Consider the following 12,825-nt stretch of genomic DNA (forward strand, 5'->3'; position numbering starts at 1 on the left):
CAACCCTTGGGCCTTGGTCCAGGGAGCAGAAGGTCTAAGGGCATTCCTCCATGAAGACTTTTCCTTTTCTAACTTTGCTTTGATTTTACGCTCATTATCCCCCCTGCAGCTCTGCCGCTCCTGGACAAGACTGGGCTGCCTGATGAAGCTGAGCTAAGCTTGGGGTGGCAGGAGGGGATTGCATTGTTTCCTTACGTCACACTGCCACAGGAGAAAAAAGGGGGAGACATCATTATCCCCAGTTTTCTGCAGACCAAATCAAATTAGCAGCAGAGTGCTCCTGAAAGCAGACATTCTCCAAAGTGGGACGTCTTGCCCAGTCAGTTCTCCTCATAATCCTTTGTTATTCGGCAGTGCCCAGCTGTTGTGCCGCTGCTATCAAAGCAGAGGACCTTCCCTCCCTGATCTTCAACCTCCTCACCCCTAATGATGCCCTCAAGGCTGGAGGGCTAGGGGGCAGGTGGCAGGGTGAAAGGTCACTCTGGACGAGACGAACTCCTCACACTCTGATGACTTCACTCATCTTGTTTGAGGTACAGCACAAGTTAAAAATCCACAAAGATTTGTTGTTACCACAGTGAGACAGAGTGGTTTTCAGGATGGTTCATTAACTGAGGGAAAATTAGGAGATGAGATTATGCTCCATGAGAAAAAAAAACTAAAAACAAAACCAATCTGGTATAAACAGCAGGTGTTAAGTGGCAGACGCTGCTCATTATAACTGCTGAAATTTGAGAATACATGCTTGAAAAAGCATTTTTGTCGAGTCAATTACAAAAATGAATCAACACCGTGGGGGGAAAAACAGATTTAAAAATGTAAAAAATATGAAAGTATTACTTATCATTTCAATAAGTTTTTTTTCATAAGTTTTAATGCAATGCAAAAGAAAACTACATAAACTATAAAACTAAAAAACATGGCAAAAACACAGTGAATTAACCATGTGCTCTCTCCCATTATTAACATTAAGCAGATGAATATCTAAATGGAAACTCACAATACATTCACAGCTTGAGAAAACAAAAAAGAATAAAAAAAAAAAAAAAGGAAAGAAAAGAAAAGAAAAAACTAGAATTAAACTTTGTGCTACAAATCAAACGACAAATTAATTTCATATCCTGAAAATTAAAGTAAAGTAAAACCCTAAAGCTTGCTGCAAAAATACTGTGCAATTACTCTGGGTCACTATCAGATGATACAATACTGACCTCTAGTGGGGTTTTAAATAAACATCAAAGGTGCCTTGAAAATGTAAATTGCGCAGTGGTGATGGAGTTCGGTTGGCATTCATATCATTCATCAAATGATCACAAATGTGACCTGTCTCACGGTGTCCCTATTGGACAGTTTTCGTTCACATCTCTGCATGAGTTCCCTCTCGGACTGGACATCGTCTTCCAGCCTGAATCACCCCTTCTCTCTGAATGGGTCCAAAAGGGTTAATCTTGGGTAAGCTGGTAGCAGTTTTTATGCCGTACTCTAGATTTGGTAGTGACGTCGTGAGAATGCGCTCCGGAGCCTGTGGCCCCTCTTTAGCACCGACCCTCTTGATTGCCCTCTGTGTGTCAGCAGTGTGAGTCTGTGTTTCTTTAGAAAATAAGCAGTGATGGTGTCTCCTAGTGGTGTTAGGAGCAGTGGTGACATCTGTGTTTGTTATAGTTTGACTGGCGCCTCTCTTCAGAATATGGTCACAGGTCTTGGCCCTCCTGTGTTTCAGGGCCTGGATGTCAGAGTGTAGAGGATCCTGAGTCATGTGAGGACCCCAGGAATCACGCAGCTTTGCGTTGCACTCCATGTTGACGCTAACTTCATCCGTGCACTGCGCCCTCTGAATGGCACTGACTCTAAGGAGGATGGAGTCACGTGTCAAAGGACGATGAAGACCTCTCTTCTTCATCCGTTCACACGTTGCCTTCTCGCTAAGAATCACTGACTGTTTAGCAGCCCCACCACTGACTATAAAAGAAATGTTTTGTTTAAGGACAAACTGATCCTACAGTACATTACTTCTGACATACTTTTGTGCATGCTTACCTTGTGTTTGGCATTTAGTGGGGGTAAACAGGAAGCGGGTGTGGTAACGCAGCTCTGCTCTCTCTGGCTTCTTGCTGTCACAGTCGTGCATCTTTCGGCTGGGTGAAGCCAGCTGTGCTTTGTGATCTGCCTCGAAAGAGGTGCAGGGAAGCTTTCTGAGTGAAGCCGCACATTTCTCAGAAACCGAACCATCCTGAGCTGGCACATCGCCGGGGCTTCTCTCTGCTGACTCCCAGAACACTTTGGCGAACTGGTACAGCCTCACACTGGATGTTGTGTTCACTAATATACTAAATGAAGGCAGAGAGAAAAAAATACGAGACAGAAATGTAAACTTGCAAACTTGCACTGATATAATTATAAGATCAAATAAAAATAACACAACAATAAAAAATAAACATGCTTTCGTGGGAGGGTGTTTGCCTCACCTGTTGTCATGGAAGTGCAGAGACAGTAAAGAGCCTGTTTCAGCCTCTGCTGTGATGTCTCTCAAACAGTCTCCAGTGAGGAAATTAAAAATACGAATCTTCCCGTCCACGCAGCCAGTAACAACACGCAGGTAGACAAGGGTCAGAGATTTGACCTCCCTGCTGTAAAGTTTATTTAGGTTTATGAGTGTATTGTAGTTAAAAAAAATAATTAAAAAGACAGGCAGAGATATTTCACATATTGTGTTTAGGTGGTGATACAATAAAGACATTTCTATTGGTTGCAAATGGCTAATATTGACAGGAAAAAGCAGCAGGGGAAAAAAAGGTGACAAAAACATATTTCAGTATAATTTTTGCATATCAGCCTCAAAGGTTTCTTGCTTACTTTGGGTGGCTGAAGGTCATTAGACACTCTTTAGCGTGACAGTTGACACTCCAGGCCATGACTTGACCGTTTACGTCCCCAGAGAGAAGATGCCATTCGTCGAAGAACAGGCACTTCACTGACTTCCTGTGGGCATCTATCACCTGAGGGATTACATAAAAGAATATATATATATATAATATATATATATATATATATATGTATGTATGTGTATATATAGAGAGAGAAAGCGTTCTCCACTGATGACTAATATTCTCACCCTGAGCAGTGATGCCTTCTCCATGTCCCATATTTTGACAAGGCCCCGATCACAGCTGCTATAGACTGTGGTTGTGTTGATTTTCACACACTGGATAGAGCTTGGGTGCTTGAAATTAAAATCCTCAAAACGATTTCCTGTTTGTAGATTCCACACTGGCGGTACGGTAATTAAGTTTAGTTCACTTGCACATATCAAAATTTAAAAAGATGAAAACACAAATATTATTCCAGCAGAGCCACAAAAGCCTGAAGAGCTAATCGTGTAGCCCCTCTTGATAAGTGTACTCAAATTTGATCGCAATAGAAAATGTATAAACCTTCCTTGAACAGTGGTTTAAAGACCTCCAAAGAACTGAAGGTGTTTGCATGATGTTGTGAGCATGGTTTGCTAATTTAGGCCTGATCATTACTGAGTATCAGCCGGCACGCCTGGTATTTATTAACCGTTGTTTGCTTGTCAGCTCTGCCTGCTGTTGGTGAAGGTAAAATAAAGCTTGGAAAAACTACCACCATGCCTCTGTCCTTTTCTGGAGTAACTTTACCCTTATATATGTTAAATATCAGTGGACTTCCTGCTTTTGGCTATCATATTTGCAAACCGAAAAGCATGGCACTGGTACGGCGAGAATATCTTTGTAACTGCATGATCTTTACATTTTGTAAGAAGCACATTTGAGTAAAAACCAGAACAGGTTATTCCATGTTCCAGATTTGATGATGATCCGCGTTTGCTGAGGCCCATTGCAGCATTGTGTAATGTGATTAATAGTAAATGTGTAATTTTAAATCTGAAAGACTATAAACATCCTACAAAGGCTGCTCACCTTTTACTAAACAGTCTTTAGCCCCTGAGACAAGCCTATCAGCGTGGACATCCAGGCAGTTGACAGTGCCAGTGTGACCATACAGCTCCATCTCACACCGGTCTGTCTTCAAACTCCAACACCTACAGTTGTGACGAAACACCAAATAAACGCCCACACCAGCGGATCTACTTGATTCATCATCACCTCAAAAATAAATTCAAGTCATAAATCTGAGCTACGATGACGCGCACTAACGTTCCATTGTCCTCCTCACCTGATGCTGGCGTCACAGCTGGCAGTTATCACCAGGTCTCTGTCCTCACAGAGCAGCACAGCCCGGATGCTGCCAATGTGGCCCTTCATCACAGACACGGCTTTCGTTTCTGACGCCACATAAAACAGATGCACCGCACGGTCCTTGGAACCCGTGGCCATAAATGATCTGCCTCTGTAGTCCACCACCCTGTGAGGGTCTTCTCTGTCAAATCCAAACACGCAACCACACCTGAGTTACATCAGTTATATGAAAGAATGTATGTTTTAAATCCAATGTGCAGTGTTAGAAGAAAAAAAAAAAGAAGGAAACTGAAAACTAACTTGTTCAGCAGCACTTTGGTAAAATATGCACCACAATAAACATTTCGCTCTTCCATTTGTACAGTTTTGGTTTTGATTTTGGCATAAGCAGCTTCAAATGGTTTGACCTGTGAAACCAGTCAAAGAAAAGGTAATATATGTATTGACGAATCGATTTGTGGTGCAAAAAATTAGCTTTATGGATTTTCAGGGTTTTGATCTGTTAACCTTCTGGACATTGGAATGAATATCAGCTCTCTCATCATCCTTTGCGGGAACAAGGACTTCAACGATGTTGGAGTAAGTAGGACTGACTATGTTAAAACCGTTGCACCTCTAGAACAGAAAAAAACATTAGTGATCATGTAATTTTTTATAGAAAGAACTATGTATGTTGCTGTCTCCACCACTGCACACTTGTTACATCAGATAACATTTCAAGAAAGTTTTCATTTTTATGTATTTACAGGATATTACTAAATCATATAAACATAGAAATACCGTACCTTCATCATCGTCTTAATTTGATCCTGGAAATGTCTTCTGAACTTGATTTCCTCCATGGTTTCTTTTGCAAGGTTCTGCCAGTATTGACAAACCTTCTCGCAGCGTCTTAAAGTATGTTCCTCTAACAGCCCTGTTAGGAGACACACATGTGCAGTATAATGTACAGTAAGGATGAAAGTGTTTGATTTTTGTTATTGATAAAGATACTAAATGTAAATGTAATTGTCACCACTTCTGCATGGAGGCCTTTTGTCTGTCATATTCTTCCTCTCAGTGAAATGTCATTTAAGCAGCAGACAGAGGTCACTGAGAGCAGACAGCCACACTGTTGCTTGGCAGGTCTTTGTTGTTATATCCAAGGGCTACCCACTTGAATGTGGTGGATTTAGCAAGAGCATTCTTGAGTCATTTTGTGACATCCCCATGGTGCTATTTGCCTGGTGTAGTTGCTTCATACCAACTTGCGAGATGTATAATATTTTGTGTTGTGGAAAATATGAAACCAACTGAAATGTATCAAGGATACAGCTGCAGTACCACTGCGGTGTTCCTTTTGAAAAACACTGCAAATGATCAGTGAACTTAGACAGCATGTCATTGGTGTTACCTACATGTGGACTTACCTAGTATCCTCTTTGACAGGTCAACAGGTAGGCAACCTATGAAGTCTCTGTATCGGCTGACTCCAGACACAGACTTTGAAGATCCAGGCACCACCATGAGAGCAGGGTCCTCTGAGTCTTCATCAGTGTCCTGATCAAACTGATTGGTATTGCGGCTACCTACTGAAAAGGGTACATAATTATTGAGTCAAAATAAACACTTCAACAATGCAAAGCCCACATGTCACTGTATTTATGTCCTACTACCTTTACCTAAAAGGTAAATGCAGTGTTGTTAAATAAAAAACAAAAGTAAGACATTGTTTTTAACTCCTGAACTAAAAGAAAACATGTAATCATGGGCTTTATCGTGTTGTATTTTTCCCCTTTGTTGTCTTACAGTTTAACTGCAGAAACCCTCGTTTTTGCCTGACCAGGAGCACGCTGGTTAGGTTGGCCACCATGCGTAAAAGTTCTGAGTCACAAAGTGAAAAGAGACGGCAAAGATAGCATGATTTCATCCAGTCTGGACTGCTGCTGAACCAGTCCCAGACTTCATTTATATCCATGCCAAGTGGTTTCCCATCCAGAGCTCGGTCTGTGCTGCGACAGGGGTGATCCTGAGGCGAAGTCGGGCCTCTTGACCTGGCATAAGTGAACAAAGTCCATGATGTTACACCCAGCACATTCTGGATGTTTTCGAGCACTTGGACGTTTCTGCAGCGTAAAAGAAGCTCCACTAGGAATCTCCTCCTGAATTCATCCGACACCTTCCACACACACGGAGTGGAACCCGGTGGTTTGGGGGCAAACACGCACGATGGACACATCCCGCACATGTTGAGACATCCCTCCGCCGGTTTACAGTTGAGTTCGCACGCAGACACACTCCGAATAAATTTAACCGACTTCATTTCGACGTTTTAAGCAGATTGTGGTGCTCTCTGTTGGCCACGTCGTTGCCAAGATACAGATGTTGTTTTTGTTCTTTGCACAATACAGACAAACATGGAGACATCATTCAGCAGGTTGCCGGGCAACAACGCACCAGGAAAGAATGGATGCTCTTTTGAGGGAATACCTTGCTATACCATACAGTAAATTCAGCTCACAGTTTATTAGGTACTCCTAGCCAAAACTTGATTGAAGCGTGTTGAAAATTTGTTGATCTCTTAATTACGAGAATCTCGCGAGATAACAGGACAGGAAGTAGTAAATTAATCGATTTTCCGATTAACAGAAAATTAAGGGCTTTACACTTTTTTCTGGACAAAACATGAAGGTGTCAGAATCTTTACAAATCAACAAACAATAAATTGAAAAAAATATTCAGCAAATTAATTCGTAATTAATATAATAATTAGTATCACTTCAATATAAAATAATTAAAACTTTTCTCAACCTTAACCAAATACAACAAAATCATGTTTTTATATTAATGCAAGTAATAATCAAATAAAATGATATTGCATCAGTCCCAGGGTCCATTTTCTGCACTGAGTGCTTTTACTTGTAATACTGTGAGTACATTTCATTATCATACTTACATACTTTTACTTATGTAATACTTTCAATGCCGGACTTACCATACTAATTTTGCTAGAATATCAGTATTGCACAAGATGTTTCATCACCAAACAACCAAAACATTCTTCCAATGAGCACTAAAGTAAGTTTGTAGCAGTAGATAGATACAGGCTATATTTAGCCTACTGTATAACACCAAATTGTTTGGTGTTATTCAGTATAAGGTGTAGAATATACGGTATAGCGCTTTAATATCATTATTGTCGCTGTTGTTATTGATTTTACTCTATGCTTACAATTTATGGCAATTGTAAGAAATATTGTTGTTAGACTGGGGGAAAAAATCCGTGCGCCGCCCGGGAATCGAACCCGGGTCGCAAGAATGGGAATCTTGCATGATACCACTACACCAGCGGCGCCGTTGTCTAAAGGTCGGCAGTGTTTACATAACTCTAGCCAGTTGAGCGTTATGCCCAAGAATTGTTTTTAGCAAAGTATTCCTCGTGTTTCACGCGTTAAAATTGATGCTGCTGGTTGGACTCGCTGTTAAAGCGCAATGGCAGAAAAACAGCATAAGTAATTCTAATATTACTACTTTTATTTGGAAAATAACGGAAATTCAGACCCTTATGCTGAAAATGATATTTATTTACTTCCGGGGAAGCGTCCTCGGTCTCGATTAGTTTAGTTTCTGGCTTCTAATCCGAGACCATATGTTAACGGCCAAAAGCAACCGTTTTGAATGTTAGTTAGCAAAGTAGTCAGAGGAATATATTCACTGTGATTTGAGTAGGTTCAAAAGTTTACCTACTTTAATGTAGAAAAATTAACCGGGAATGTTGCGTGCTGTTAATGTTGCTTGTGCTTCTGTGATAGCTAGCTAGCTGTGAAAGCTGTGCCATTAGCCATAACAAACTAATGACATCACTTTTTGCACTGAATCTTATCAGAACTATGGTTTTTCACCATCTTTATGGAATGTAACGTCAGCCTGCTAAACATGTTGCTGATTCTAGTGTTTCTCGATATGGGCTAACATACAAACGCTAGTCGTCACGTCAGCTGTTTTGGTGTTATGTATTATTTGTGTGAGCAGCAGCCAAAAGTGTAGCTATAATAATTTCTGTAAATACTCCACAGAGTCTGCACTCATGTCGGGCAGGAGCAACGGTGTGGAATGGGTTGAGACAACCGAAGAGGTTGTTGTTACAGAGGAGTGTCTACCACCTGATGACAACACCCCGACAGGTATAAGTTTCCAGATTAGATTTTGCTCTTGTTCAAAATTTAAACCAGAGACATAACGTGATATCATACACACGTTTCTAAATAGTGTCTTTGTTCTTGTAGTGATACCGATTTTAGAGCCAGCAGAAACAACAGTCCAGAAGGAACTGGACTCTGTGGGGAAGGAAGAAAATCCAGAGGCGGATGATGGCTTTTGTAAGATACTATCTTACCTCTTCTACCTACTCTCAGCTGCCAGTTTTTGATACACTCAACTAAAACTAATGCAGTCCAATACAGCAGCCCTGCAATGAATTGAATTTCCAGTGTTAGCTATTTGTACTTTATAAATTGGCAGCTCAGTGTATTTTCACAGCATCATGGGCCTCATACAAAGTTTCCACATTACCATGGAAAACTATAGACAGAAAATGAACAAAATGTCATGAAATATGCCTTAGAGTATGACCTTGTAAGACAAAAAGGCCATGTTCATTTCTTCCTTTTCCTAATTTCAATTTGAGTGTTGAATGGAATTAATATTCCCACTGATATGTGGAATATTTGCGCAAAAATATTCTGTGATAAACAGGAACTGTTGCTTGACTATGAATGTTTAAAATTCTCACTGGTGTATTAATGTGCATGATAATAGTGTGTAACTTATAGGTGGTTTAATAAAGATAACCATAAACATAATTTACTGTATTCTTCTATTTTCCTCCTCTTTATATTGCAGATTGCGAGGAGTGTCTGACTCTCTTCCAGGACCAGAGTGACCCGGCTAATATTAGTGGCCCTTCTTTCGTTCTTGACTTTCCAACAAGCATGGGTGTCCCCCAGAGGGCCCTCCTCACTCTTCCCTATGGTCTGATGATAGGCAGATCTAGTATTCCCAGGGTCGGTGTTGGGGTCATAAATCATGGACCAATAGTGTCTCCAGGAATGCATTTTGGACCATATGAGGGGGAAGTGACAACAAGTGAAAATGCCATGGCCAGTGACTTCTCCTGGGAGGTGAGCTCAGAAATGCCAAACTGAAATAATGAGTCTTTATTTGTAGTTGAGACTCATTCTCACAACAACGTCCTGTTTTGGTAATTGGTATGTTTGTGTTGTCTCAACAATATTCTCATTTTCTGTAGATTTGCAAAGGAAAACATGAGTATGAGTACATTGATGGTGCCAGAGAAACACACTCAAACTGGATGAGGTAATGTATTTAAATTATTTCATTATTTAAATGAAATGAGATTAAAAATGATCCAAACTGTGGAGAGAAAAAGAAAATTCCCATTTGGATGGCTATGCCAGGATATAAAACGGAATTTGGCACACACACCCAACTCTCTGAAGGAAGGCAGGACATGGGAGGTAGCCATAACATGTATGCAAACACGTAGCTAAAAACAAGTATATCAGTGGGTGTAGGTTAGCTAGAGTAGCCAGGTGTTACGTTTTTACTCATAACCTTCCAATACCAAGTTTTGTGTCCTGTCTCTCGTGCTATGTAAGATTTGAATCTGTAGTCTAAAAACATAATCCATAATTTCCATTGTCAGAATGTCAGTGTTTTGTATGTGCTTTGCTTGAGTTTCATGGTTAACATCACGGTGCATCTAAAAACCCGTCCATGTTTATATTCAAGCTCTCTTCTTTCCTCGTACACAGGTATGTCAACTGCGCTCGTAATAAAGACGAGACAAATTTGCTGGCGGTCCAGTTCAAAGGCAGCGTCCTCTTTCACTGCTGCCGCACCATACAACCTGGAGACGAGCTCATGGTGTGGCCCAGCAACAAGCTTCTCACCCATTTTAGTGAAGCTTGGACCCAGATATGGTTTATGAAGTTGAATTCAGCAGGTACCCTTACTATCTGAGTTTCACTAGTCACAAAAAAAGATTTTTTACCGGCTGTTTTTCTATGAACCAGTCACTAGTGTCATTTTACGATCACCATGTTCTTCCTTAAAACAGGAGAATTCTTACAATTCAGTATTAGTTTTTATATGGTAAAATGAAGTATGACTAATGTTTTCCTCCTCTCCTCTTAATTGTAGAGAATAATACAACTGCAGAATCACAGATCTTCCTGTGCTCCGACTGTCAGCTGACCTTCACTACAGAGGCCTTTCTCCAGCGACATACAGAGCACTTCCACTCACAGCCTATAGAGGACTGTACAACACCTGCCGCTGAGGTAGCTGAACCTGAAAATCCCACTTCCAATGCCGACTCAGGTCACTCTGTAGCATCCCTGGTGGTGTTATCTGTTGATCCCGTTGAAGCCAAAACATGTGGTGATTGTGGGAAGACTTTCAAGCAAATGCCTCACCTGAGGAGGCACAAACTGTGTGTTCACTCAAACAAGCGCCCCTACTGCTGCCCACAGTGCAGGCGAACTTTTAGCCAGGCCTCTGGCTTAATCAGACACCAGTTAGTTCACAGAAAGCAGGCTGTGCTAAAAGCCCCTAATCAAAAGAAAAACTTCAGCGAGAAGACTGAGAGCTTGACACAGAGGTCAGAACTTTTTACAACAGCAGATCCAGCTGTAGCTGATGAAACTAAGGACATGAATGTAAGTGAGAATCTACAAGAAGATATGGATGTAACTGAAACTGAGAATACTTCTGCAGGAGAAGCAGAAACGTCCCAATCTAATTGTACAGACTGTGGAAAAAGCTTCACAAATGAAGCCTCCCTCAAAAAGCATAAGGTGACTGTCCATGAGAGGTTACGTCCATATGTCTGCACTGTGTGTCAGAAGTGCTTTGGCCAGTACAACGACCTGACCAGGCACCTGCGGCGTCACCAAAAAGAAAGTAAAAGGAAAGAAAAGTTAAACGAGGCTCCCGAGGAGCAAAACGCCATGCCCTTTAGCTGTGCCGAGTGTTCACTGACTTTTTCTTCAGTGGATACCCTTGAGCAGCACATCAGTGAGCATCACTCAGAGGATACTGCTGTGGAAAATCAAGATGGTGATCCAGTGCCTGCTGATGATGATCAAACCCATGATCCTGACTTCATTCCACAACCCTCAGAAGCCGAAACAGTTGAATCCATCCAAAAGCTTCCCTCTCAGAGGCCTCAGCGACTTGGAGCTAGATCTAGAATTTCTGCCATAACCAAGCTCATTGCTCCAAAACGAAGGGCAGACATCTGCAAGAAGCCATTAACCGGCCCGGCTCAGGCTGAGCAGAGCTGCAATGAAGCAAAGGCACCTGCTGCCAGAAATGGAAAGCTAACAAAATATAAATGGTTTAGCTGTAATCGCTGTAAACGAACATATGGAAACCCAGATGATCTTAAAGCACACAAATGCGCTTTGAGACAGCACAAGTGTGGTCAGTGTGGGGCGACTTTTAACATGTCTGGTTTCCTGAGAAGACATGAGCAGACAGTGCACGCTAACGCAAAATCTTACAGCTGTGAGCGCTGTGATAAAGTCTTCACTACATCTGGGAACCTGAAACAGCATCAGAAGAGCAACACCTGCATGAAGTATCACTGTACGTCTGAGCTCCACTCATGCTCCTTCTGTCAGTTCTCCTTCACGATGAAGAGCTACCTTATTAAACACATCAAGAGGCACCACCCTGTGGAGTATCTATCACACTGCGATTCAGACAACCTAATGGATCAGCTGGAGAATGAGGAAGGGGAAAAGGAGTACACATGCCCCCGTTGTGGGAAGAGCTGTGCGAGCGCCAAAGCTTTCAAATCTCACACGTGCTACCAGCAGGTGAAGGTTCTGTACTTGTGCACCGACTGCGGGAAGGGCTTCACCAACCACTACGGTCTGAAGCAGCACCAGCGCATTCACACAGGAGAGAAACCATACAGCTGCCCTCACTGCAGCAAAAGCTTCTCGTACACCGGCCAGCTCAACGTTCATCTCAGGACTCACACGGGAGAGAAGCCGTACCTGTGCACGCACTGCGGAGAGAGCTTTCGGCAGTCGGGAGACCTGAAGCGACACGAGAGGAAGCACACGGGGGTGAGGCCCTACAGCTGCCCCGAGTGCTGCAAAAGCTTCAGCCGCCCGCAGAGTCTCAAAGCTCATCAAATGCTTCATCTGGGACAGAGAATGTTCAAATGCACCCAGTGCGGAAAGAGCTTTTCACGAAACTATCACCTCAGGAGGCACCACCAGAAGATGCACTTGTAATCACATCACATTGTTAGGATTTAGCGGAGGCATTGTGGGAGAGCTGCAGAGAATTTTTCAATGTCCTGTACATAACATTATTTAAGCTTCAGTTAGTTTAAAGATAAAGCACTTCATATCCAAACAGAATTTTTCTGTTTAAAAATATATTTTTGTGTCTTGTGCGAAAGGGAGTGAATTCATCCATTGGATGGGTTTCCTGCAAATAACAAAAAATGTAAAGGAAGATGCACAGTCACATAAACAAATGCTTATTGTTTCACATTAACCTGCTTTGAAATAAAAACGACCAACTTCAC

At 41.9% G+C, this 12,825-nt stretch overlaps 2 protein-coding genes and 1 non-coding gene across 4 annotated transcripts; 1 reads left to right on the forward strand and 2 right to left on the reverse strand.

Moving 5' to 3' along the window:
* Positions 1–791: 791 nt before the first annotated feature.
* fbxw10 (F-box and WD repeat domain containing 10) lies at positions 792–6,763 on the reverse strand. Its single transcript, XM_056365479.1, has 12 exons — positions 6,006–6,763; positions 5,627–5,788; positions 5,003–5,133; positions 4,725–4,832; positions 4,518–4,624; positions 4,195–4,398; positions 3,939–4,060; positions 3,113–3,267; positions 2,854–2,996; positions 2,466–2,627; positions 2,038–2,327; positions 792–1,959 (listed from the first exon to the last, which is right to left on the reverse strand). Exons 1-12 carry the CDS (start codon positions 6,517–6,519, stop codon positions 1,358–1,360), a joined length of 2,700 nt encoding a protein of 899 aa, XP_056221454.1. The 5' UTR covers positions 6,520–6,763; the 3' UTR covers positions 792–1,357.
* A 717-nt stretch (positions 6,764–7,480) lies between these two features.
* Positions 7,481–7,551, reverse strand: trnag-ccc (transfer RNA glycine (anticodon CCC)). The gene has a single exon. It is a non-coding gene; the product is annotated as a tRNA-Gly (tRNA).
* A 90-nt stretch (positions 7,552–7,641) lies between these two features.
* On the forward strand, positions 7,642–12,824 carry LOC130162343 (histone-lysine N-methyltransferase PRDM9-like). 2 transcript variants are annotated; one of them, XM_056366037.1, is made up of 7 exons: positions 7,642–7,708; positions 8,273–8,380; positions 8,483–8,575; positions 9,099–9,376; positions 9,505–9,572; positions 10,031–10,221; positions 10,419–12,824. In XM_056366037.1, exons 1-7 carry the CDS (start codon positions 7,657–7,659, stop codon positions 12,524–12,526), a joined length of 2,898 nt encoding a protein of 965 aa, XP_056222012.1. In that variant the 5' UTR covers positions 7,642–7,656; the 3' UTR covers positions 12,527–12,824. The 2 variants fall into 2 exon arrangements, with proteins under 2 accessions (XP_056222012.1, XP_056222013.1); XM_056366038.1 differs by lacking the exon at positions 7,642–7,708 and adding an exon at positions 7,796–7,921.
* The last annotated feature ends 1 nt before the right edge of the window (position 12,825 follows it).

The sequence above is a fragment of the Seriola aureovittata genome, chromosome 21 (genome assembly GCF_021018895.1).
Source record: "Seriola aureovittata isolate HTS-2021-v1 ecotype China chromosome 21, ASM2101889v1, whole genome shotgun sequence".
Lineage (NCBI taxonomy): Eukaryota > Metazoa > Chordata > Actinopteri > Carangiformes > Carangidae > Seriola > Seriola aureovittata.